This window comes from Solea solea, chromosome 9 (genome assembly GCF_958295425.1).
Source record: "Solea solea chromosome 9, fSolSol10.1, whole genome shotgun sequence".
NCBI lineage: Eukaryota > Metazoa > Chordata > Actinopteri > Pleuronectiformes > Soleidae > Solea > Solea solea.
Window position 1 is genome coordinate 28,869,529 of NC_081142.1, and position 24,141 is coordinate 28,893,669.

Consider the following 24,141-nt stretch of genomic DNA (forward strand, 5'->3'; position numbering starts at 1 on the left):
ACTTATATGAATATGACTTCTTATATGATTTCTCTCCCGAGTTTGTGTCTTTCCTTCCTTTCCTCTCTCTCTCTCTCTCTCTCCCTCTCTGTGTCCTCATCTTGCAGGTTGCAGGATCCAGATCCAGTTTCGAGGCTGTTACTATCATACATATCATCACCATTATTATTATTGTGCTATAATTATTATAATATTAATCAAGAGTTTCTGCTGCTGCTTATATAAATGACATCATAGTTCTCTAACTGTCCTGTATAAACTTGATCCAGTTGTTGTGTATCTGCTCCTGGTCTCTCTCTCTCTTCTGTCTCCCCCTCCTCTCCCTCTTGTCCTCTCTCCCCCTCCTCTCCTCTGTCCCCCATTTTTCCTTTCACCCCAACAGGTCGAGTTCTTCTTCTGTTTAAGGGACTTTTTTCTCTCCACTGATGCCTAGTGTTTGCACATTGTGTGAACTGTTGTGTTTCTTTGCTCTCCTTGATGTTGTGTATGTACAGAGGCCTGAGATCATGTATGTGATGATTTGGTGCTATACAAATAAAATTGAATTGAATCACAAATGGTAGGCCTGTTTCTCTGTTTCTATTTCAGTTATACATAAACCCATGACTTCCTCTTTTCTCAATGTGTGATTGTATGTGTGTACTTGTATTATGTGTGTCTGTATGTTCATTTGATGTCATTTGTTCTTGATCTCTCTTTTCTTTCAAAAGATTAAATAAATAAATAAATAAATAAACTTCATATCTATTTACACATATCTTTTGTCTTTCATATTTTTTGGGCCACTGGTCTTATTAGAATAAAAATGTCTCTTGTGTGTCTTCACATGTCTTTGGTCCCTGGGATGTAGTGCTGGTGTGGTTCTAAAAGGCCTCAGAGGGAGTTTGTCATAGTTTCTTACATACATAAATGTTCAGTTGTGCACAAACCACAAGTTACACATCTTTCATTTGAGTTCATCAGGCTCAACATACATGTAAATGATGTACAGTAAAGAGGAAGGAAGTTGGGAGTGTTTTACAGCTTGACTTCTATCCTCTGCTCACAGACTCACTGTCTTCTCTACTGAATGTGACTGAAGTGACTTGTCTGTAGATTTGTTTTCCACGTGTTGAGTTCACGCACAGACGAGAGCAGCAGCGACGATGAGTGTAACGACAGCAGCCAGAGGATTTGTTCTCTTCCTTCTCACTGTGCCAGGTACTGTACATCCACCTTTATGTTGTCACTCTTTAAGTTTAAGACATTTTATATTATTGTCACTGCTGTGTTGACATAGCCTCTCATTTCACAGCTGTAATGTGGTGTCTGTGGACACTTTGATCTTGATACAGTATAAAGACACTAAACCTCATCATGTGACGATGAAGAGCTGCAAATGTTTGTTTCAGTCAGTCAGAATGTTAGAAGTCACATGACAGTCAGGACCAGTTGACTTTATTCTGGACATTCAGGTTCACATTTGTTGTCTCCGTGTAAAAATAGTCGTCAATGAACGTGTGAAACTTTATTTAAGGTTCATTGTCTGACGTCTGACACTAATAGTCTTCAGTACATACAAGGTCGGCAATTTTATTTTTTTTACATGAAGAGAACATGGTGGGTGAGAGGTTGAAACTGGGGAGGAGGTGAGGGGTGGAGCTTACTGTGAGGTCAGAGACAGCAGTTTGCAGTGTGTAACATATGCTGTCCATTTATTTGATTTTCCTTTATTTAACCAGGTAAAAAAAACTCTTTTCCAAGAGTGACCTGGCAGCACAGCAGACACAAGACACAGTAACATATGATCACACACTACAGATTACACAGCGCAACCGCAGGAACCAGTTGAGCTTATATTTCTGTCTTTTATCATCAGAGCTGCAGCGTTCACACACAGGTCGACAGGCCAGAAAACATAAAAGCCCAGTTTAGTTTTGACTCTGTATGATGTCCTGAGAACACAGGCTAATATCAGTGTGGAAACACAAATATGTAGGCAGAAGTAAAGAATGGATTTATAAATAAGAGTCAGCCAGTGAGAGAGTCTACAAGACAGATTTCTGTGTTTACAGCTGTTGATGATGTTCACTCAGTGTGCACATTAACAACAGCCAGGATGACTTCATTCAATTCAATGTTATTTGTATAGCGCCAAATCATAACATACATGATCTCAGGTGTGTACATAGACAACATCAAGGAGAGCAGAGAAACACAACAGTTCACACAATGAGCAAACACTAGGCATCAGTGGAGAGAAAAAACTCCCTCTTAACAGAAGAAGAAATCTCTGACAGAACCAGACTCACACATGTGCAGCATCTGCCTCGACTGGTTGGGGTGAAAGGAAAATGGGGGACAGAGGAGAGGTGGGGGACAGAAAGGGGGGGAGAGAAAGGACAAGAGGGAGATGAGGTAGAGACAGAAGAGAGAGAGAGACCAGGAGCAGATACACAACACCTGTATCAAGTTACAAGTTTATACAGTTGATGATATCGACTTTTAATTATAGCACAATAATAATGGTGATGATATGGGTGATATGGATAGCGGATCATTTCATCAGGACAGGCCGAGGTAACGCTGCTCTGTGCCGGGCACAGTGAGCGCCGAGCGTCCGCAGAGGCGGAGCTTATCACCTCCGACAAACGTCGCCGTCAAACTATAAATACATCATATCTTCATACACAAACCACATGTTTGAATTCTAAATGACTCATTTCTCGCCTCAAATGATGTTAAAACGCCGAAATGTATTCTGGGATCAGGGGACGCGCTAACCGAATATTTTCCGTCATTGACCGTTTTTTTAAAACGGTCAATGACGGAAAAATCTGAGAGCCATCCGTCATTTTGACAGATTGCAATTCACAGCCCTAAAAACTATGTTGATAAAAGAGGTGAAAAAAGAGGGATAGATGCAGATGAAGGACAAACTCAGCCCTTGGCCTCAGCGGCAGTAAGGAGGTTAGGCGAGTTCAGTGGGAGCGGGAGTTCTCCTGGCTGAGGAGGGCGGATAGAAAAATGTTGTGCGACAAAATAAAGATTCCCATCGGAGAATCTGAGCATCATTTCTGACCTGGACACCGTACTCAATGCATCTCGCTATCCTTGTAGTGCTGACAGCGTGTTAAAGAGCTATGGACAGGAGGCTTTGGAGCGCGTCTGTGACCGGTGCAGCTGATCCACTGGTGCAGAAGGAGCGCATGTTGCGGGATTTCCTACCACGCACAACTACGCGCAAGCAGGCACGCGATTTAAGTCCATGTGGACCAGGAGGAAGGTGTGAGACTGTGCGTTTAGGCCACAGGTGAACTGTTCATATTCCACTGCAATATGAACAATGCAATTGAATATGTCATTATTATCATTTAAAGTGACCGGTAAAAATTGATTATGACGCGATTTTTATGACCCTGTCAGTCAAAATGACAGACAACGAAAAAGTCTAGCGCGACCTCTGTCTGGGATACATGGCCATCCCAAGTACGCTTAAGTCACCTCCGATGCATACTTGGTAAAAATGGGCGGAGCGAGGACACTTCCGGGTTTGAGAACCGTCCTCGCTGTTCGCTTACTTGAGAATTGGAACAGCACTTGGACTGAGGCTGATGACGTTTTCACAAGTACGGGAGTATACAAGTACGCACAAGTACGCACAAGTATGGATATTGAGAAACGGCCTCTCTCTTGATTCTGTGGTAAAGAACATTGCTGTTGTATAGTTTGCTACATTACCACCTGGTGGACTGGGGTGGAACATCATGTTGTGGCAGTGGGTCGTTCACCACAGTGGTAATCCACCTTTATGATGGCCTGAAGGAACCATTGAGTTACTGCTGCTATAGTTCCTGGAACAACACAGTGCACACACACCTTAAATGATATAATATAGAAAGTGAGACCTGAAAATAAACTCTTCCAGAAAATGTTTACAGATGTTCTTCCTCATTGGCTTCATTTCAAAAGACGGTGCATCGAGGTGATTAGAGCGAGTCGTCTTTCAACTCGAAGGAGTTGTGGGTTTGATTCCCGGCTCCACTAGTCTACATGCCGTTGTGTCCTTGGGCAAGACACTTAACCCCACGTTGCTCCTGACGGCAGTGTGTGAGTGGGTGTGAAAGATGAGTGACATAGATGCTTTATGAAAGTGTGAGTGAGTGGGTGAATGGCAACATCGTAGTTTACAGCAGCTTTGAGTAGCGCTATATAAATACAAACCATTTTAATGTACAGATTAATATACAGGATTTATTTAAGTATGGAAGAAAAAGAAAATGTGGGAAAACAATGAAAATGCTGGTATTGTAAAAGTCATCATTCATCACTGAGATTTATTTGTCCTCTGATCAAATTATCCATCCAGTTTCTACCACTTTCTCCTCCACATGAGGGGCGCGGGGGTGCTGACATGGGGCGATAGGCGGGGTACATGATCGAATGATCATTAAACATTAAATACACAACCAACAAGATCAGGGGTTCTCAAAGACTGGGTTGGGACCTACAGATGGGTTTCCAGACTTTTTTATTGGTGCACTAACAAAGAATTGTTCCAAAGTTTGACTTAAAATGTATAAAATGACTTTGTGATTGAATTACTAATTCAAATTCATATAACATGTCTCACAGATGAATCGTCAATTCTGTTTAAATGTGTGCATGAAGTAGCGACTGCTTGTTCCCTTGTGTTTTAAAGGTTCATGTTATATTTACTGCTGGAAACTGATCATGTGATCTCTTGTGTTACAGTGATACAAGGTCAGAAAGCTTATGATGTTAAATACACTTCTACTGAGATCTGTGGCCTCAGAGGATCAACAGTGGACATGAGCTGCACCTACACATACCCACGCAGGGTGGGTAACCAGGACACCACAGTTCAGGAATCATTCTGGTTCATCAGAGAAAGTAATGGGATATGTGCTGATCTGAAATCAGAGCCAGATTATTCAGGTCGTGTGGAGTATCTGTGTGACAACAACAGATGCACTCTGACAATCAAAGACCTGAGAGAGAGCGACGCAGCTCTGTACAAGTTCAGGTTCATAACAAACCAGTCTGGAGGGAGTTTTACTGGTTTACCTGGAGTCACTCTGTCTGTCACAGGTAACATGTTTATCATACATTTAACTCCAAATGTTCATTTTCTTCTATGAGTGAATCTCTGTGTTTGTGTGTATGTTAGACTAAGACTTGTGTTCTTTCTTCACATATACAGATTTACAGGTGCAGGTGGACACATTACATGAATATCAGTTCTATAGTCAAGCAAAGCTCACATGTCAGAGCAGTTGTCTCCCTGATCATTCGTCATTCATCTGGTACAAAGGTCAATCGAAGGCGACGGAAGGAGCGACTTATTCAGATTATTTTTACTCTTCAGACAGTATTTCCTGTGCCGTGAAAGGACATGAGAGTTTTCACTCTCCATCAGTGTGTGAGTTTTATTTTTTAAATTTCACTAACATACAATAAGAGCACATACTGCAGCATTTGTCTTAAACGATGGTCACCTCACTTGTTTTACTACGTTATGTGAAGGCCGTCTGCCAGGCGCGGTAGAGAAAGAGGACAAATAATATGAGTGCTTGTTTAATGTGTCCTGCATGAGTCAGTCCACCTGCATGTGTGTTTACATTCTGAAGTGAAATCATGGGAGTTTCTGTGAGATCGGCCACAATGAGACGGCTCTTTGTAAGAACACTAAAATACCAATCGAGGAGCAAGTAGCAGGTTTTGAAACCAGGAAGCACAGAGACTGGTTCGACGAGAGTGATGCAGAGATTCAAGACCTACTGCAAAAGACTGTAGACTGCTGTCCCAATCCTGCTCCACCAACAGACTGAAGAACTCTTTCGTCCTCATGGCCATCAGACTGTACAACAGCTCTCAGTGATGGCAGGAGGCATAGTTTTAATACAGTTTAAAAAAGTAAAAAATAAATGTATGTTCAATGTATGTTACTGCTGCTGGATTCTTGAATTTCAAGGGGAGTTACTCCTGAAGTCCACTGTCATCTCCACAGTTTTGAGCGTGTTCAGCTCCAGGTTGTTCTGACCACACCAGAGGACCAGTTGTTCCACCTCCCATCAATAAAGTATCTATCTATCTATCTATCTATCTATCTATCTATCTATCTATCTATCTATCTATCTATCTATCTATCTAAAAGAAACACTCCTGCTACAAGAGAGTCCTTGCGTGGCCAGATAACCAGTCAGCTAAAACAGCCTTCTTCTTTATGAGTCTGAAGCTTGGGTTTTGTACCGAAGACAAGTGAAGCTTCTGGAACGCTTCCATCAGTGATGCCCTGAAGAGAGTCAAAAACTCCAGCATTGAGGCCATGGTCCTGCCCAGACAGCTCTGTTGAGCAGGCCACCTGTCACGCATGGAAGACACCCGAATGCCAAAAGCTGTATTCTACGTTGAACTATGCCAAGGTAAACGTGCCAGAGGTCCGCCAAGAAAGTGCTACAAAGACCAGCTAAAACAGCAGCTCAGAGTGGCTGACATCCCTGCAGCCAACTGGGAGAACAGTTCTGCAAACAGGTCAAACTGGAGATTGCTGACAAAAAGAGGCGCTGAGGCATTCGAGAAAGATAGACAAGAGCATGCGGAAGAGCGGTGGAGAAAGAGAAAGGAGGCGGCTAACCAGAACTCACCAACGACCCATGCCGAGTTAATCTGCCAGAGATGCAGCAGAGCATGCCGCTCGAAGATAGGCCTTTACACCCACCAGAGGACATGCTCAACCCCTTCCCACTGATCCTCGGCGACGGGGAATGAGCCATACAGTATGATAAGAAAACAAATCCACATGAACAATATGGACAGTAAAAGATCCACATGAATATACTAATGGACGTATAAGCATGAGGTGCTTGCAGTGACAGGGCAGGGACTGACCCTGTGATTCAGTATGCAGTGGTAAGTGTGTGTCATGGTGGTATACTGTACAAACTTTGCAGGCTATGGAAGCTTCTGTGAAAACCCGCAGAAGGCTACAGCCAGGGCTGAACCTCCCTAAGCACAGAACGAGCACTCTGCATCGGGCCTGACGTTTGCACATAGGGACGCTTTTTGAGCAAATTGATGTGCAATATGAGACGTGCAAAGAGCACAAAGTCAGTCGAAGCAAGAGAGCAGTGAGAGGTGTAATCTGACACCACACAACAATCAACATGTGAAACATATTTCCACATATTATTGTTAGTCCTGACTGCAGCCTGTGGGCAGGTGTGCAATACATTTACCCAACAAACAAAGGTCCAAATCCAAAATTCTTGAGTGCCGAAGGCAAATATTTATGCTCAATTCTGTCGAATGCTTTGTGAGCGTCCAATGCCATAATAACCTCAGGGACCTGATAATTACCTGGAAGATACATTACATTGTATACCTGGCGAAGATTACTGTATAGCTGTCTAGCCCTTATAAACCCAGTTTGGTCAGAGTGAATGATTCTGCACTCACTCCAATCTGTCTGCTAACAGTGTAAGGTTCTCTTCAGAGTGCACTACACACACGTACCCGAACACCAGTGACAGTTGCAACCCGCCAACCACACACACATGTTCTGGTCGTGTCCGAACCTCAACGGATTCTGGTGCTGAATTTTTGACACACTCGCAATAGTGCTTGATATGGATCTCAGTCCTGACCCTTGCACTGTCTTTGCACACACTTACAACACCTGACCTCCCTGTGACAAAGCGCCGCATACAACTCTTCTGTTTAAGTGGAAACATCTTCTTCCCCCATTCACACAATATCTGTGTATATCTATATCAAACTTAAGAAGATTAGATTCTCACTTGCTGTTCCTGGCTGTGTTTTTGTCAAAGCCTGAGCAGAGTATTTAGACAGAACTACTAAACATCCAAAAAATGTTTTCATTTCATTTGATATATATGTGTGTATATATATATATATATATATATGTGTATATATTTTATTGATATAATAATACAAGAAGGAAAAACTAAATACATTTTATTTACTTTCTCCTTCTAACAGTGGGTGGGAACTAAGGTTCAGTCATACAAGCCGCTCAGGCTTAGTTTAAGTTTCTTCCTCTTTTTCAACAAGACTATTTAAATGCACTGTGTGTGTTGACAATTTGTTATGCTGCGATTTAGGGCCCCAAGTTGACCAATATATATATATATATATATATATATATGTATATATACATATATATATATGTATATATATATATATATGTATATATACATATATATATATATATGTATATATACATATACACATACATATTATACTTAAATTCTTAAATAAATCATGCAAACAACTAGAAACATGAAAACGTGATAAGAATGTAAAACTGAAACACTATAATAATGTTTTTATGTACAAATGAAAATGGTCTATGTTGCTGAGCAAATAAAACACTGTCGCTGTCGTTGTGTTGTTGACACTGGGCGAGAGGCACGGTGTCACCAGCATTTAGAGGCTTTCACAAATAATAAATCACATGTTTTCTCTGATGCTCTCTGTGTTACAGTGATACAGAGGCAGAAAGGTTATGATGTTAAATACACTTCTACTGAGATCTGTGGCTTCAGAGGATCAACAGTGGACATAAGCTGCACCTACACATACCCACGCAGAGTGGGTTACCATGACACCACAGTTCAGAAAACATTCTGGTTCATCAAAGAAAGTAATGAGATTCATGCTGATCTGAAATCAGAGCCAGATTATTCAGGTCGTGTGGAGAATCTGTGTGACAACAACAGATGCACTCTGACAATCAAAGACCTGAGAGAGAGCGACGCAGCTCTGTACAAGTTCAGGTTCACAACAAACCAGTCTGGAGGGAGTTTTACTGGTTCACCTGGAGTCACTCTGTCTGTCAGAGGTAACAAAAAAAGAAGTTAATAAATCAGTTAAAATGTTGATTTGTATGTTCATCTTATGTTCCTGTTTGTCGTTGACAGACCCACAGCTCCAGATTAATGTGAGATCACTTGATCACTATTCTCCCTGGAAAGAGCTGACATGTCACAGCAGTTGTCAGCTGCCTGATGATCTTTCCTACGTCTGGTACAACAATGGACAGAAAGTTAGAGGAAAAACAAAATATCTTCACCTTCGAGTCTTCTCTCCAACAGACAGCTATCACTGTGAACATGGGAGTATCCGTTCTCCTCCAGTCTGTGAGTTTACTCATATTTTAATACGACAGTTAAAGTGATAGTTCAGGTTGTCACTGACAACACGGTTGCCAGCGAGGATGTGAGCAAAATTATGTTTTATCTACTGAACAAAAAGCTCAACCAATAATATCTATGCCTTATTATAACACTGCCAATGTCTCTGCATGGTGTATGTTAGCCGGTTAGCATAACAAACCTCGCTTCCCATGAAGCCTTGCGTTACCTTCTAAAACAGTGGCCGCTAGTGACGTTTTATTTTGAGGGGGCACAGTCGGCAAGTCAGTTTTTCAGATGGACTGTGGTAACATAGTCCAGTGGTGATATGCAGTTACCGCATATCACCACTAAAACACACCAAAGCACCATTCTCATGCCTGATACCGTAATTTTAAAAACAACAAAAAGTTTTTATCTGTATTTTCAGGCATTTGAATTTCGCCTTCTCTATCACTCCTTTGTTAGCATAGCATTTTCCATATGTATCCTGTTTGTCTGTTTGTGTTTATTATTATTATTCTACAGAAAAATGTTTTAAGTCTGTATTACCTGTCTGAATCCAGGCTTGTTCAGTGTCCAGCATCTGAAAGAGGAGGCAGGGAAAACAAAACATGGCACTGGTCTGAGTGCAACCAGTTAGCCAGTCCTTCTTCTCATACCAGCTCCTGTCTTTCATTTGCTGTTTTATGGCGACGTTCGGCTGCTCAGGTCCGAAGCTTTTCTTCTATGAAACAGCCTTTTTTTGCCGCGACGGCGCTCATTGGGATTATTCATGCCCCCAATCTTCAATCAAAAAGTCCTTCCGTCTGGGAGGTTGACGCACTCTTACCGGGTACTGCCTCTCGCTGGAAAGAGTAGTCTTACCGTCTGTGGAAGGTGACAGTATAACTGCCAGGGACGGAGGCGCAGGCTCCACCATCTCTGTGGCGGAGGGTCAAGGACCGGCACCTCAGGAGTAGCGGCACTTACAGGTGGTGATATTGAGTCATTACATTACATGTCATTTAGCAGACGCTTTTATCCAAAGCGACTTACAAGGGAATTGAGTACAATCTGCCAGGGGTGGAGTTGAACTTGCGACCATGAAGTCTTTGCACACAGGGTCTTAACCACAGGCGGTCTTAACCACTGAGCTACTCCACCCACACTGAGCCACTCCACCCCCAGACACCCTGAGTCACTGATGTAGTGCCCCAGGGGCTCCTCAGCGCACTCCAAAGGCAGCTCCGATGTTGCTGCCACCACCGTCTATAGAAGTTGGTCGTCATGCCTCCTCCAGGTGAGGCCTCATCTGGACAGTATAGGAGACAGGCCCGGTCTGTGCCACAATGGTCGCAAAAACCCACCATGGCCCCGTACTGTAATTCCTTGCCAACACTTTGTCACCAGGAGAGAAAACTCTTTGTTTTGCTCGTTGATGTCTTCGCTGGACCTGCTTTTCCTGCTGATGTTGAACAGTGTCCTTCACTGCTGCTGGTTTTAGCAGGTCAAAGTTGGTTCGTGGGTCTCTTTTGAACATCAAAATTACAGGAGATACCTTGCGAGGCCTTTAACACATGTTTCAGGGTTTGGACAAACCTTTCGCCCATTAGCAGCCGGGTGGAATGGTGCTGATTTTATGTGTTGTACCCCGTTTGCGTGCAGAAATGTGGCCATCTCTTGTGACACCAGCTGGGGTCCATTGTCAGATACCAATTGTAGGGGGGAACCAAAACATTTCCCCTATTTTTTTAGTAGTTTTGGCAGTGGTGGTGGACTTCATGATGGCTACTTTAGGCCATTTGCTGTGGGCGTCTACAGCAGGGGTGCTCACACTTTTTCAGCATGCGAGCTACTTATAAAATGACTAAGTCAAAATGATCTACCTACTACAGAAATGCAAAACATATTTATTTATAAATATATTGAGAATTATTTATATGTACAATGTATGTTGATGTGCCTTGCATAACCACATGAGCCCATATTGCACAACACAACATAATTAACTATGTACATTTTTTGTCATTACCTGACTTTACTCTGATGACTTGCACTAAATGGAATCAGCCAGGGATGCATAGTCCGGACAGTAGCTGCTGACAGCCAGCCTCAAGCACACTCCAAAATGATCATGAAACGCACTTCGAAAATGTCATCCTCCCATTCCGTATGAAAGTGATACGATTTTGTCTTTTTACTTGGTCCAGCTGAGGAGGGATAGTGAGTATATTGGTAGAAGGATGCTGGGGTTGGAACTGCCAGGCAGGAGGTCCAGAGGAAGACCAAAGAGAAGGTTTATGGATGTAGTGAAAGAGGACATGAAGTTCGTTGGTGTGAGAGAGATAGATACAGAGAACAGGGTGAGATGGAGGAGGTTGATTCGCTGTGGCGACCCCTGAAGGGAGCAGCCGAAAGGAAATGAAGAAGACTTGGTCCAGCTCCCCCACTCATTTTATACCCTCAATTAAGTTTAAGAGAAAAAAACCGAGGGATAAAAATTGGAGGTAACTTGCTAGCTATCTTGTTAGTTTTGCTGCTGCACTTAGCGCCGTTGTTTGCGCATGCGCAGTGACCTAAGTCTCAGAAAAAGTCAGATGTCATCTGACTGGCTGCCCTGTATATCAATCAAGTTTCTGGGGGGCGATTGGGGAAGTAGGGAAATAGTTTTTTGACATAGTCACGGACCTGAAAAAAACGAAAAAGATGATGTCGTGGGAGGTCATACTTCGTTAAAAGTTGTGTAAAAGAAGAAAAGACCTTGTCTGAATACAAATCATGAACTGACTTTACGCCATTGTCATGCCAGATCCAGAATGCCAAGTCTGACATAGATGGCTCAAAGGCACAATTTCTGTATATGGAGGTCAGAGTAGATGGAGCCGAGAGGCCAAAAACCTTTCTAAACTGACACCATATCTTTAATGAAACAGCAACAATTGGACAACAAGACATGTTCGACACAGGCAGAGGAAGCTGCGTGCAAAAAGCCGAGCGCAAAGAAAATGGAGAGGCTTTGTTTTACAAACCGTACCCACATAGGCAAGGAATCATGATCATCACCCATCCAGAAGAGAAGCTTATGCACATTAGCTGCCCAATAATAGTGTCTAAAGACAGGGAGGGCAAAACCACCCCTATCCCTTGGGGACTACAGAATTGATTTGCGGATTCTGGCCGGTTTCCCGCTCCATAAGAATGATGACATTTTCTTATCCAAATTGTCAAAGAAAGATTTAGTCAGCAAAACGGGGAGGTGCTTAAAAAAATATAAAACTTTGGAAGGACAACCATCTTAATCAAATTTATTCGACCCACAAGCGATAGAGGCAAAGTCGGCCAACGACCAAAGTCCCTTTCAGTCTTCCCAACCAGGGGAGCAAGATCATTGTGAAAAAGATCAGAAAGAGATGCGGTGATGTGAACACCTAAATATCTGAAGCCACTACTAGACCACCTGAACAGTACCATGGAATGAGGAAGTTGCTTCGCCAAATCATTTATCGGCAAAATCTCACTCTTTTGGTAATTGAGTTTATATCCAGAAACGCTACTGTATTTGTCAAGAATGCTAAAAATTGCTGGAAATGAGTTGGCCGGGTCTGAAACATAAAGCAGAAGGTCATCCGCATATAAAGAAACTTTGTGGATAGCACCGAGACGGGCAATACCCTGAAAGCCAACATCCGAACGCAACCAGAGGGCCAACGGCTCCATGACCAGAGTGAACAAAAGTGGAGACAGAGGACAACCCTGTCTTGTCCCACGGCATAAAGAAAAAAAATCTGAGGTAATATCGTTAGTTCGAACTGAGGCCTTTGGGGAGGAATAAAGAAGCTTAACCCACTCAACAAAGGTCCCACCGAACCCAAATCTGACCAACACTTCATATAGAAAACCCCACTCAACCCTGTCGAAGGCCTTCTCCGCCTACCACAACCTCTGGGGATAAGGAAGTAGGTGAAACAATGAGGTTAAGCAAGCGCCTAGTGTTGGAATGTCGGTTTAACATAAAACCAGTCTGGTCAAGCCCTACAATAGATGACAATACAGTCTGTAACCGTAAGGCGAGAACTTTAGAGAGAATTTTAAAGTCAACGTTCAAAAGCGATATTGGCCTATAACTACTACAGAGAAGAGGGTCTTTGTCCTTTTTAAGTAAAAGAGAGATTTTGGCCTCCGACAGAGTATCCGGGAGGTGACCACGAGTGAAAGCTTTGTTATATATCAGTCAGATACGGACTAAGCGAATTAGAAAAGGACTTATAATATTCTGTGGTAAAGCCATCTGGCCCAGGTGATTTACCACTCTGAAGCGACTTAATGGCCTCCTGAACCTCAGCTACAGTATTAGGGGCTCCCAGCATCTCTGTCTTTTCTTTAGCTATTTGGGGAAACTCTATTTTGTCCAACGTACTATTCGGTGAACGAGGGTGATCTGAAGTGTAAAGAGAGGTATAGAATTCTAAAAAAGAATTATTAATTGCCACTGGATCACTAAGTACCTCCCCTGTAGTAGATTTAACTTCATGGATCAGCCTAGAAGTTGCCACCGCTCTTGCCTGGTAAGCGAGTAACTTGCCTGCCTTGTCTCCTGATTTGTAGAAACGCTGTCTAGATTTCAGTAGCAAGGTATTAACTCTGTTGGTGGAAATAAGATCAAACTTAGTCTGAAGTTTAAGGCATTCACCATACAGGCTTGGGTCTTGGTCAATAGCATAGCGTTCATTAATAGCCTTTATATCCTCAAGAAGCCTTGCAGTTTGCAGGGTTTCAGCATTCTTAACATTTGATATAAAAGAAATAAGGTGGCCCCTAATGCAGGCCCTGGATGCCTCCAAAAGTATTCCCCTGCCTGTGTCGGACAAGTCGTTCATTTCAAAAAACATAGAAACTTGTGACTGCACAAATTGTTTGTAACGTGCTTCCGCTAAAAGGACAGAATTAAACCTCCAAGGTCTCAGTAGGTGTGGTCGCACGAACATAGCCAGATCAAGAGAAGTTGGAGCATGATCCGAAACAACAATACTATGATAGTCTGTCGTAACTATTTTGGAAAGTAACCTAACATCTAGAAAAAAGAAATCGATCCGGGAGTAGGAGCGGTGAACATGAGAAAAGAAGGAGTAACTTCTGGTATCAGGAAATGTATGCCTCCACGGGTCAGTAAGGCCAAATTCACGTGAAAGGGTAGACAGGGTTTTTGCTGACCTAGATAGTGGAGCAACTCTGTTAGATGATCGATCTAGCACCGGGTCCTGAACCAAATTGAAATCGCCTCCCATGATTACATAATGACCGTCAAGGTCTGGAAAGGATGTAAATAGTCTGGTTATGAAGAGGTTGTCATCCCAATTGGGACCATAGAAACAAACAAATAAAACAGGACTTCCTTGAAGTCTCCCCGAAACCATTGCATACCTCCCATATGGATCTAATACTGATCTGTCTGCTGTGAAAGGGACCCTTCTGCGAATGAGTATGGCAGCACCCCTGGCTTTGCTATTAAATGTTGAGTGAAAAACCTCTCCGACCCAGCCTTTTTTAAGCCGAACTGTCTCCTTATTAAGCATGTGAGTTTCCTGGAGAAAGTATATATCACCCTTAAGTCGATTCAGATAAGTCATAACCCGGCCCAACTTTGTGGCATTCCCTGTCCCCCTCACATTCCAAGAGACAAGCTTAAGCGCATTTTTTAAGTCATACCTCAATAACAAGACACAAAAACAGTTGCAGATGGTAACACACCGTTGAGGTCTGGGGTGCACGAAGTGAGAGGGGTGCACATCTGAAACTGGGAAGACAAAGACAGACATGGGAGGGAGAGAAAAACAAACAAACAAACAAAAAAAAAAAACACCACCACAACAACAACAACATACAAAACTAAATAAATAAAAGGGCCTGGAAACTTAACAGCATATCAGATTATCAGGACAAAATTGGAAGGACCTGAGAACAAAAAGAAACTCACTCAAACACATTCAGAACACAGTTTCGATCGGTAGTAAGCACTCACTAAGCAGAGCTAGCATTAACTAGAAGGCAGATAAAACTATAAAGACTGCCTCACTGGTAAAAAAGTAGAGACTGAAACATATGGATTTAACAGCTGAATAAAACATCAGTTACCGGCAGACTGTGTGCCCTGGTGGTGTGTTGCAACAAAGTCTGTGGCTTCTTTCACCGAGGAGAGAAACTTTCTCGATCCATCTTCAGTCACAATAGAGAGCTTAGCAGTGCAGTGGAGGGCAGGTTTGAGGCCTATGTCGAATAGCTTCTTCATGATGTCCCGGTATTGAACATGTTGCTCCACGACCTCGGGAATGTAGTCCTCGAAGATGTGGATGGGCTGATCACCGTATATCAGCTTTCCCCGTAGTTTCCGAGCCGCACAAACCACTTGCTCCCTGGTTTGGATTTGGTGAAAGCAGACTAGCCCGGCCCGTGGCCTCCCCGGTGGTCTCGACTTAGCCGCTGGGGTACGGTGGGCCCGAACTGCATCCAAATTGCACAAATGTGTCTCATCGCTATCTCCCATGCAAAGAATGTCATCCAGGTAACACTGTACACCCCGAAGACCACAGAGAATCTGATCCATGGCGCTGAAAGTGAGGACATATTCCTAGACATGCATCTGTAAGTATGCCTGACTTTGCCCCTTGCTGAGCCCTGCAAACAGATCATCAATATGGGGAAGAGGATATTGTTCGGCTGCCAATACCGGATTCAGAGTTACTTGAAAATCTCTGCAGATCCGAATTTCTCCATTCTTCTTTGGCACGGGAACAATAGGCGTGGCCCACTCACTGATAGCTACAGGCTCCAGAACACCGCTGTTGACCAGTGCATCAAGTTCCCTGTCGACTTTTGCACATATTGCATACGGAACTGCTCTCGCTTTCAAGGACTTTGGGGATGCATTGGGCTTAATACTAAGCTTTACTGTGATATCTTTCATACTGCCTAGCTCATTTTTGAAAACTTTGTCATGTTTCCTCAAAATGGTAGCTAATTCAGTGGCACTGGGTGACAACATTTTGACACTTTCCCAATCCAGTCTCAGTTTCTCTAACCAGACTCTGCCTAGGATGGCAGGATAAATTACCTTACACAATATAGATTGGAAGCTTCCTTACTTGGTCGTTGCTTTCCACAGTCACATCAGTCATGCCGGCCATGGGCACTGGTTCTCCGAGGTAGGTGCTGAACCTGGTGTCGTTAGGTCTTAGGGACAGATGTCGCAGGTAAGTGGTGTACTCTTTTTCTGAGAGAATGGATGCTTTAGATCCAGTGTCAATTTGCATATGTACTGGGTGTCCCTCTAACAGGGGTTTTGCCCAATAACCCTCATCATTTGCATTGACCTTAATAATTTTTAATGTATGAACACTCATTTCCAGTTCGTTTTCAGTGGACTCACTAGACAGTTCCTCTTGTTGTCTCATTGTGTGAATGGGCCTTTTTTTCTTTTCCTTCCTATAGTCTTGTTTATTTTCAGCCTTAAACATTTTTAATTGTTTAAGTTCTTTTTGCTTTGACAAGTGCGCTCAATTTGGCCCTTTTTGCCGCAATTGCGGCAGTCCATATCCTTACATCTACATGTCGTGGCCAGATGTTCCATTCTGCCACAGCGATAACACGGGCCCTGTCCACTTTGTTTCTCCACACCTACTGTGTGCACTTTGCTAGTTGCATGTAGCTGTTGTTTCTGTGTAAGTGTGGCTACTTTGAGAGCAGCTGCTACTGTCACAGCGCGGAGCACAGCCAGACAGGCACACTCTGCTCCTCCACCCCCCTCTTGTGCTTTACTGTCACGTGACCCAAAGTAAAGTGTGTAGTTTTGTAGAAAGCCTGTACAGTGGCAATACAACAAATTTATACAAACACATGAAAAACCACGCCAAGGTAAATACCGAGCTTCAGAAACAGTCATTAACAGAGGCCTTTCAGTTTGGCAGAGAATATCGAGGTAGATTTTGTATTCTACTTGAAAGAAAAGAATTTGTTTATAACATTTGTTGTGCAATGATAATTTACACTTTTTTTATTTAAGAAAAGAAGTGCACTCAAGGGAGAGAATTTGTTTTAATTTGTTCAAGTGACAATTGTGTGCACTGTTTTGCAAACTGTCCTGGATGGATTACTATTAACTAATAATTAACTAATTAATAATCCAAACGAAAGGACGGAGCAGCGTGAAAGGAGTGCCGTTAGTATCGGTATCGGTATTGGCGATACTGACTGGTATTGGATCGGTATCGGATCGATACTAAATCTTACGGTATCGCCCACCACTAGTCGCCACTTGTTATATCCTGGAAAACTTCTTATACGTTATCTTACTTAATAAAGATGACTTGGGAGACGGAGCTGAAGTTAACCGATGCTTTACTTCATAACCAGCATTAGCATAACAAACCTTAGTTTGTTAGCTAGCTAAGATGACTTTGTCCTAAAAATGTTCAGAATGATTGGATAGAGATCAGATCTTGATGTGGACACGTGTAAATGAATGTGCTGAAGCACTATCTGATCACAGAGAACACAGAGGATGTTGTAAATATTGACATGATTTGAACTTTTTAACATCGTTCATATTTAGTATTAATCCCTCGACTAAATAGACGACACTGTAGTTCTTCTGTCACCGATTGATTGTGGTCTCACTTTCGTCACTTAGTGCATCTCAGTCCACCCTCGAACAATCATCAAAAACATTAAACAAACGTGATGAGCACATAATCACGTCATGACATAATCAAAAGAAAAATGATGCATTATTCTCATTTTGTGTGTGCATGTTAATGTAACTTCTCCTTTAGATGCTCCAAAGCTTCCCTCTGTGTCAGTGAGTCCCTCTGGTGTGATAGTGGAGGGCAGTTCAGTGACTCTGAACTGCAGCGCTGATGCTAACCCAGAAGCTACTTGTATCTGGTACAAGAATCAAACATTGATTAAAGGAGCAGAGAGAATTTATCGCCTCAGTCCCATCAGCTCTGAGGACAGAGGACGTTACGATTGCAGCTGTCAGAATCTCTATGGAACAACAACAACATCTAAATATGTACATGTCCAGTGTAAGACACTTTTTTTAAACACATTTAAGTTTCGGCCTGTTCTAAATCATACATGCTAATAATAGTGTAAACATATGTGTTTACCAGATGCTCCAAAGTCTCCCTCTGTGTCAGTGAGCCCCTCTGGTCTGATAGTGGAGGGCAGTTCAGTGACTCTGACCTGCAGCGCTGATGCTAACCCAGCAGCTAATTACACCTGGTACAAGGAGAACACACATGCACACGCTCAATTACTCAGAGAGTTTGTGTTTACATCTATTCAGTCTTCAGACTCTGGACTGTATCGCTGTGTGGCTCGTAATGAGCTGGGAGAAAGTCCAGGAAACATCACTGTTGCTGTGGAATGTGGGTGAAATGCATAATTAGACAAACAGATATTAAATATGTGTCATTCTTTGGTTTACACATAATGAAGAGTCATGATCTGTATACTGTCTCCTGATAATCAGTTTGTTTTTGTACATACAGATGCTCCAAAGCTTCCCTCTGTGTCAGTGAGTCCCTCTGGTGTGATAGTGGAGGGCAGTTCAGTGACTCTGAACTGCAGCGCTGATGCTAACCCAGAAGCTACTTGTATCTGGTACAAGAATCAAACATTGATTAAAGGAGCAGAGAGAATTTATCGCCTCAGTCCCATCAGCTCTGAGGACAGAGGACTTTACGAGTGCAGCTGTCAGAATCTCTATGGAACAACAAGAACATCTAAATATCTACATGTCCAGTGTAAGACACTTTCTTTGAAACACATTTAAGTTTCGGCCTGTTCTAAATCATACATGCTAATAATAGTGTAAACATATGTGTTTACCAGATGCTCCAAAGTCTCCCTCTGTGTCAGTGAGCCCCTCTGGTCAGATAGTGGAGGGCAGTTCAGTGACTCTGACCTGCAGCTCTGATGCTAACCCAGAAGCTACTTGTATCTGGTACAAGAATCAAACATTGATTAAAGGAGCAGAGAGAATTTATCGCCTCAGTTCCATCAGCTCTGAGGACAGAGGACTTTACGAGTGCAGCTGTCAGAATCTCTACGGAACAAGAAGAACATCTAAATATGTAGATGTCCTCTGTAAGTCTACCCCCTCCTGCTTTTGTCTTGTATATTTTCTTCCCTTTTGGCATGTTATCAACCATTCACATGCTATAATACTGTTTCCCAGATGCTCCAAAGCTTCCCTCTGTGTCAGTGAGTCCCTCTGGTCAGATAGTGGAGGGCAGCTCAGTGACTCTGACCTGCAGCGCTGATGCTAACCCAGCAGCTACTTACACCTGGTACAAGGACAATGAAGACTCAGTAAAAGCAACAGGACACAACTTCACCATCACTGACATCAGACCTGAACATGGAGGACAGTATTACTGTAAAGTCAAGAACACCAGAGGGAGCCAGAGAGCCATGTTCAGTTTGGATGTGACAGGTAAATATTTCAGTTTAATTGCTCATATTTGCTTCAAATGTCATCATTTACTGTTTAATGTTATATTTTTGTTTTCTTAATCAGTTTCCACTGAAGTATTAAAAACAGCAATCACTGGAACAACCACTGCTGTTTTGTTTGTCATGGTACTTCTCACCATCATCTTTCTGATGAGGTATGGAGAGCATTATTATCCATCAGTTACCTTTAAATGTTTTTTGTTATATTATTAAATATTATAATGATTAATGAATTGTCTTGGCTAGAAAAAAGAGGACCTCTGAGCAGCCATCTGAGCCTGGAGATAGAGCAAACCACAGTGAACAGGTATGGCAGGATCATGCCGAGTATGCAGGAATTACGACCTATGTCTACGTTTTCAAAAATCTATATATATACACACACACATATATATGTATACAGTATATATATACATATGTGTGTGTGTACAGTCATTTTTCTCGACTCCACAGTACATCTTACTAATCTTACTACACCATTAACCAAATGGAAGTCTAGATGCATTTATTTTATTTTTTGGATGGAAGGAGTCTGAGAGGAGAGAACTTGGTTTTCAGTGTATTTTTTAATTTTGCAAAAGATTGGACCCGTATTAAAAAGTCCGTGCTCCAGTGTGGAACTTCTTTTGCCCCATGAAGAACCAAAGCTGGAGTCTCTACTATGACAAGAAATGAGATGTAGCTCTGAAGGTTTCTTAAGCTCCCCATGTATATTAGAATTTAAATGTAAATGTGATTGTATGTGTCTGTCCACTCAGTTGGAGGAAGTGGTTGAGCCTCACTACGTCAGCGTCCACTTTGTGAAGAAGCAGACAGATGCAATCTATTCCAACATCCAGCCCGGGCCTCACAGAAACATGATGAAGCAGAGGGAGAACGAGGAGGATGTTGTTGAGTATTCTGCTGTCAAGTTCAGGTGAGCAGCAACAATAACAAATACCTCACAACAGCTATTTTATTCAGTTCTGTTAAGTCCAGAGAGAAAATCAGTGATTTTAACATCACACACACAGGAGTTGTTGATCCACTGCTGCCTCCATCACTAAGTTCTAATGTCTTATTTTATGACTTCAATCTTTGAAATCCTTTTCCATGGACTTGGTGCAGGGAAGTGTCCGTGTGTGTCATTGTGTGTGTGTGTGTCAATGACTGTGATGCAGTGAAATAAAGTGGTACATTTACTCTTAAACATCATTGACTTGAGCAGTCATGATCTTTCTTTAAATTTGTTAAAAATGCATTTTAATTTTTAATTTCTTTTGGCAGCCATCTTTTCTCTGAAAGTAACCATGCCTGGCTGAGAGTTCATTACAGTTTTTCTCGATTGCTAAGACACATTTCGTGAAAGCTGCTCTCTCTTTTCTCTGAACTATGAACATAAAACCCAATTTTCAAGCTACATTCACAAAACTTCAGACTCTTCTTGCAAAACCAAACTTTCACCTTAAAACAGTTCAATCGTCATTTAGGAAAGGGGAGTACGGTGGAAGGCAAAGATTGATAAAACCTTGGTTCATATTGAACCACTCTCTAACCTGGAGGGCTCTGTGAAAACTCACATTGTCCCAAACAACAACATAGATGTGATGCTCATCCTGCTGCCCTAACAGAGCATCTCGCATGTGATTGAGGAAGATGAGGAGCTGGTGAGTGTTGTAGGGCCCCAGGTTGGCATGATGGTGGACAACCCCACGATTGCTGATGGCAGCACATAATGTGACATTGCCACCACGCTGCCCAGGGACACCAACAATGGCCCGATGGCCAATCACATTACGGCCTCTCCTTCTCCTTTTGGTGAGATTACACGCAGCTTCATCCATGTAGATGTATTCATGAGGTCTTTCCATTGCATCCAGTTGAAAAACCCTCTGTAGAAATAGATATAGTTTTGTAAGTGATACAGAAAAGGTGATTTAGGCCACTACACTAAATCACTACTTAGAGTAATCAACATTGAATGTGTCTGGATATATACCAACCTGTACATACCGGAATCTTTGCTCTTTGACTCTGTCTGAGTTGCGATCAAAGGGCACTCTGTACAGCTGTTTCATGCGCAGTCTGTTGTGCTTAAAGACACGATAACACGATCAACAGTAGCGAGGCTGACACTGTTGATACCCTCAACATTTACATGGTCCTCAATGATCTTCTGCTGAATTTCACTCAGTTTAATGGCGTTGTTCTCACGGACCATATCAACAATTAGGGTCTCTTGGTGTGGGGAGAACATACCTGTCCTCCCACCCCCATGTGGCAGTCCTTCAATTCTACAAAAACAAAGTTACAAAAAATATACATGGAATACTAGGCCTACAAACAGTTAGAATACTACAGTACATTGGTACAGTGAAGTACTGAAACATGTATTTACTTACAGTATACTGTGGTACAGTATATAGTATGTCATACAGTAATTGCTGTCAACATTTACAGACTGTACTATAATGTCAAAAAGGTAATTACCTGTTCTCTTCTCTAAATCTTGGGATTATGGTGGACACAATGAATCTACTGATGTGTGGTTGTAGCCTTTGTCCGGCCTCCCTCATGCTCATACCATGGACAAGAACATGGTCAATCACAGTCGCTCTGATTTCATCAGATATCTTCACTGACCACCTCGACCTCCTCTCACACAAACTCTTCCTCTCAGATTTCTATCCATCATAGGGCCTCACAAACCAGTGCTCTCTGAACTGGCTTATATGTTCCCTCACATCTTTAGCCACAAGTGTGATCAGTTTTGAGTTGTTGTGTTCATGTGGTGACACTTGTGCTCTAATTGTGTTTGACTTGTGTCACCTGTGCTCACCATTATGCAGCACAGGTGCATCACAATGAAAATGTGTTGGCAAGTTGTGTCTAAACGGGTGAAAAGTGCTTATGGTTTTGCCAAAAGAGTGATGGATTCAATCAGTGGCTTCAGGCAACTGAGCATTTGGTTCAGACAATAGGGTTTAGTGTTTTAGCAATTGAGATTTTCATGTATTTCATGATCATTATTAGTTCATTATCACTTTAGCGCTACGTCTCCAAAATCTATTAATCATTTTATTTCTTCTCAGATCCAGAGGACAGGAAACTGTGGAGGATCCAACTGCTTTGTACAGTGTGGTCAAAAAACCCACTCACTGACACACTGTGAAGCATTTAAGTCCACATGTAAATATTCCAAAGCTACAGTGTTGCAGCCAGGATGAAGTTCTCTGATCACTTTGTGGATTCCCTGCACTATCGCTTTCTCATTTAGCCTAAGAATTGAAATATGTATCAAACAATTGTTGTTTGATACATATTTTATCAACCCATATGTTATAACATTTCAGTAAAAACCATGTACAGTATGTAAAGATGACATGACAAAATTACTTCCCACCCTGCTGATGTCTTTGAACGCACCGTCAGTGCTGCTCGTCTGAGAGCGATCGTCGTCTAAACGATCTGTGGTGTGTGCGTCTATGAAGCCGTGAGTTGCAATGTTTTGCTTGTGTATTGCACTTTGTTGGTGTTTGTGTTTATTCATGTGTCTTTTGATGACCTGGAAGTTGTGTTTTTTCCATCAGTTATGTGATGTAATGACTAATTAGTCCCTAATTAGTGACGTGAAGCTAGCTGCTAACTGGTGATCAGAGAAGTTTATGTTGCGGTATTGATCATCTGCATTGCTGGTCCCTGTTGCTTGTGAGTTGATGATTGATTAATGACTGTCTGTCCATCCATCTTAGGTTTTTATGTTGCATAGAAACCAATCGATGACAGTTCATTTAGTTTATTTGAGTAATGTTGACGCTACATTCACTACTTATCTGAAGCTGTATTTTCCTTTGTTACCTTTGGATAGCTCAGTGTATTTCTATATGTTAGTTTTGTTATTTTCTAATCAGACAGTATTGTGTTGTGCTTGTATTGCAGCAACCACACACCCTCACGCAAAAATTGATAAACAGCTTGAACCTTATTAAAGGACTCCGCCTCTTTTTCATGCACTCAGAAGAACTGTACAAAAGTGTCCTGACCCGACACCCTGTAGTGATTGCTGCCACCTAAGATCCCTATAGTCTACCGTACAGACATGAAGGTGGCTACAGTCTGTGATACACCTGTGATACTGCTGTTAGAAGCACACATACACACAACAGCAAAGGTAAGAAGGTCGCTGATATCAGAAGCTTCCTAGCTCTGAAGGAGAAGCATGATTTGTTTCTGTAAAAGAAACCGAGCTTCACCTTTAATTTAGAAACCACATTTCTTACATGCACTTTGAATCATAGCTCCCCATCAATAATAAATCCCAGTGTTGGGATTAGGAGCGTGATTGGTTATGAATTTAGAATATTAATTATTAATTAATTATGGAATAATTAATTTCTTAGTGGCTATAGTGGCAATAATTTGATTGATAAAAATAAAATAATAAAATATTTTAACTAAACATTTTGAAAAATGAATTAAATGTTAATTAATTCTAGAACGGGGCACCACC

At 42.1% G+C, this 24,141-nt stretch overlaps 1 protein-coding gene across 1 annotated transcript; it reads left to right on the forward strand.

Annotated features, from left to right (window-relative positions):
• Positions 1-1,073: 1,073 nt before the first annotated feature.
• LOC131465161 (B-cell receptor CD22-like) lies at positions 1,074-23,697 on the forward strand. Its single transcript, XM_058637541.1, has 14 exons — positions 1,074-1,200; positions 4,735-5,091; positions 5,204-5,422; positions 8,507-8,863; positions 8,943-9,161; positions 17,963-18,217; positions 18,305-18,562; positions 18,686-18,940; positions 19,029-19,283; positions 19,375-19,632; positions 19,717-19,807; positions 19,899-19,959; positions 20,411-20,568; positions 22,724-23,697. Exons 1-14 carry the CDS (start codon positions 1,146-1,148, stop codon positions 22,791-22,793), a joined length of 2,868 nt encoding a protein of 955 aa, XP_058493524.1. The 5' UTR covers positions 1,074-1,145; the 3' UTR covers positions 22,794-23,697.
• The last annotated feature ends 444 nt before the right edge of the window (positions 23,698-24,141 follow it).

Coding starts and splice junctions, on each gene's coding strand:
- LOC131465161 (XM_058637541.1), top strand. CDS start 1,146: ATGAGTGTAACGACAGCAGCCAGAGGATTTGTTCTCTTCCTTCTCACT. Junction 5,423..8,506: donor TTTTCACTCTCCATCAGTGT/GTGAGTTTTATT, acceptor TCTGTGTTACAG/TGATACAGAGGCAGAAAGGT. Junction 19,284..19,374: donor TAAATATGTAGATGTCCTCT/GTAAGTCTACCC, acceptor ACTGTTTCCCAG/ATGCTCCAAAGCTTCCCTCT.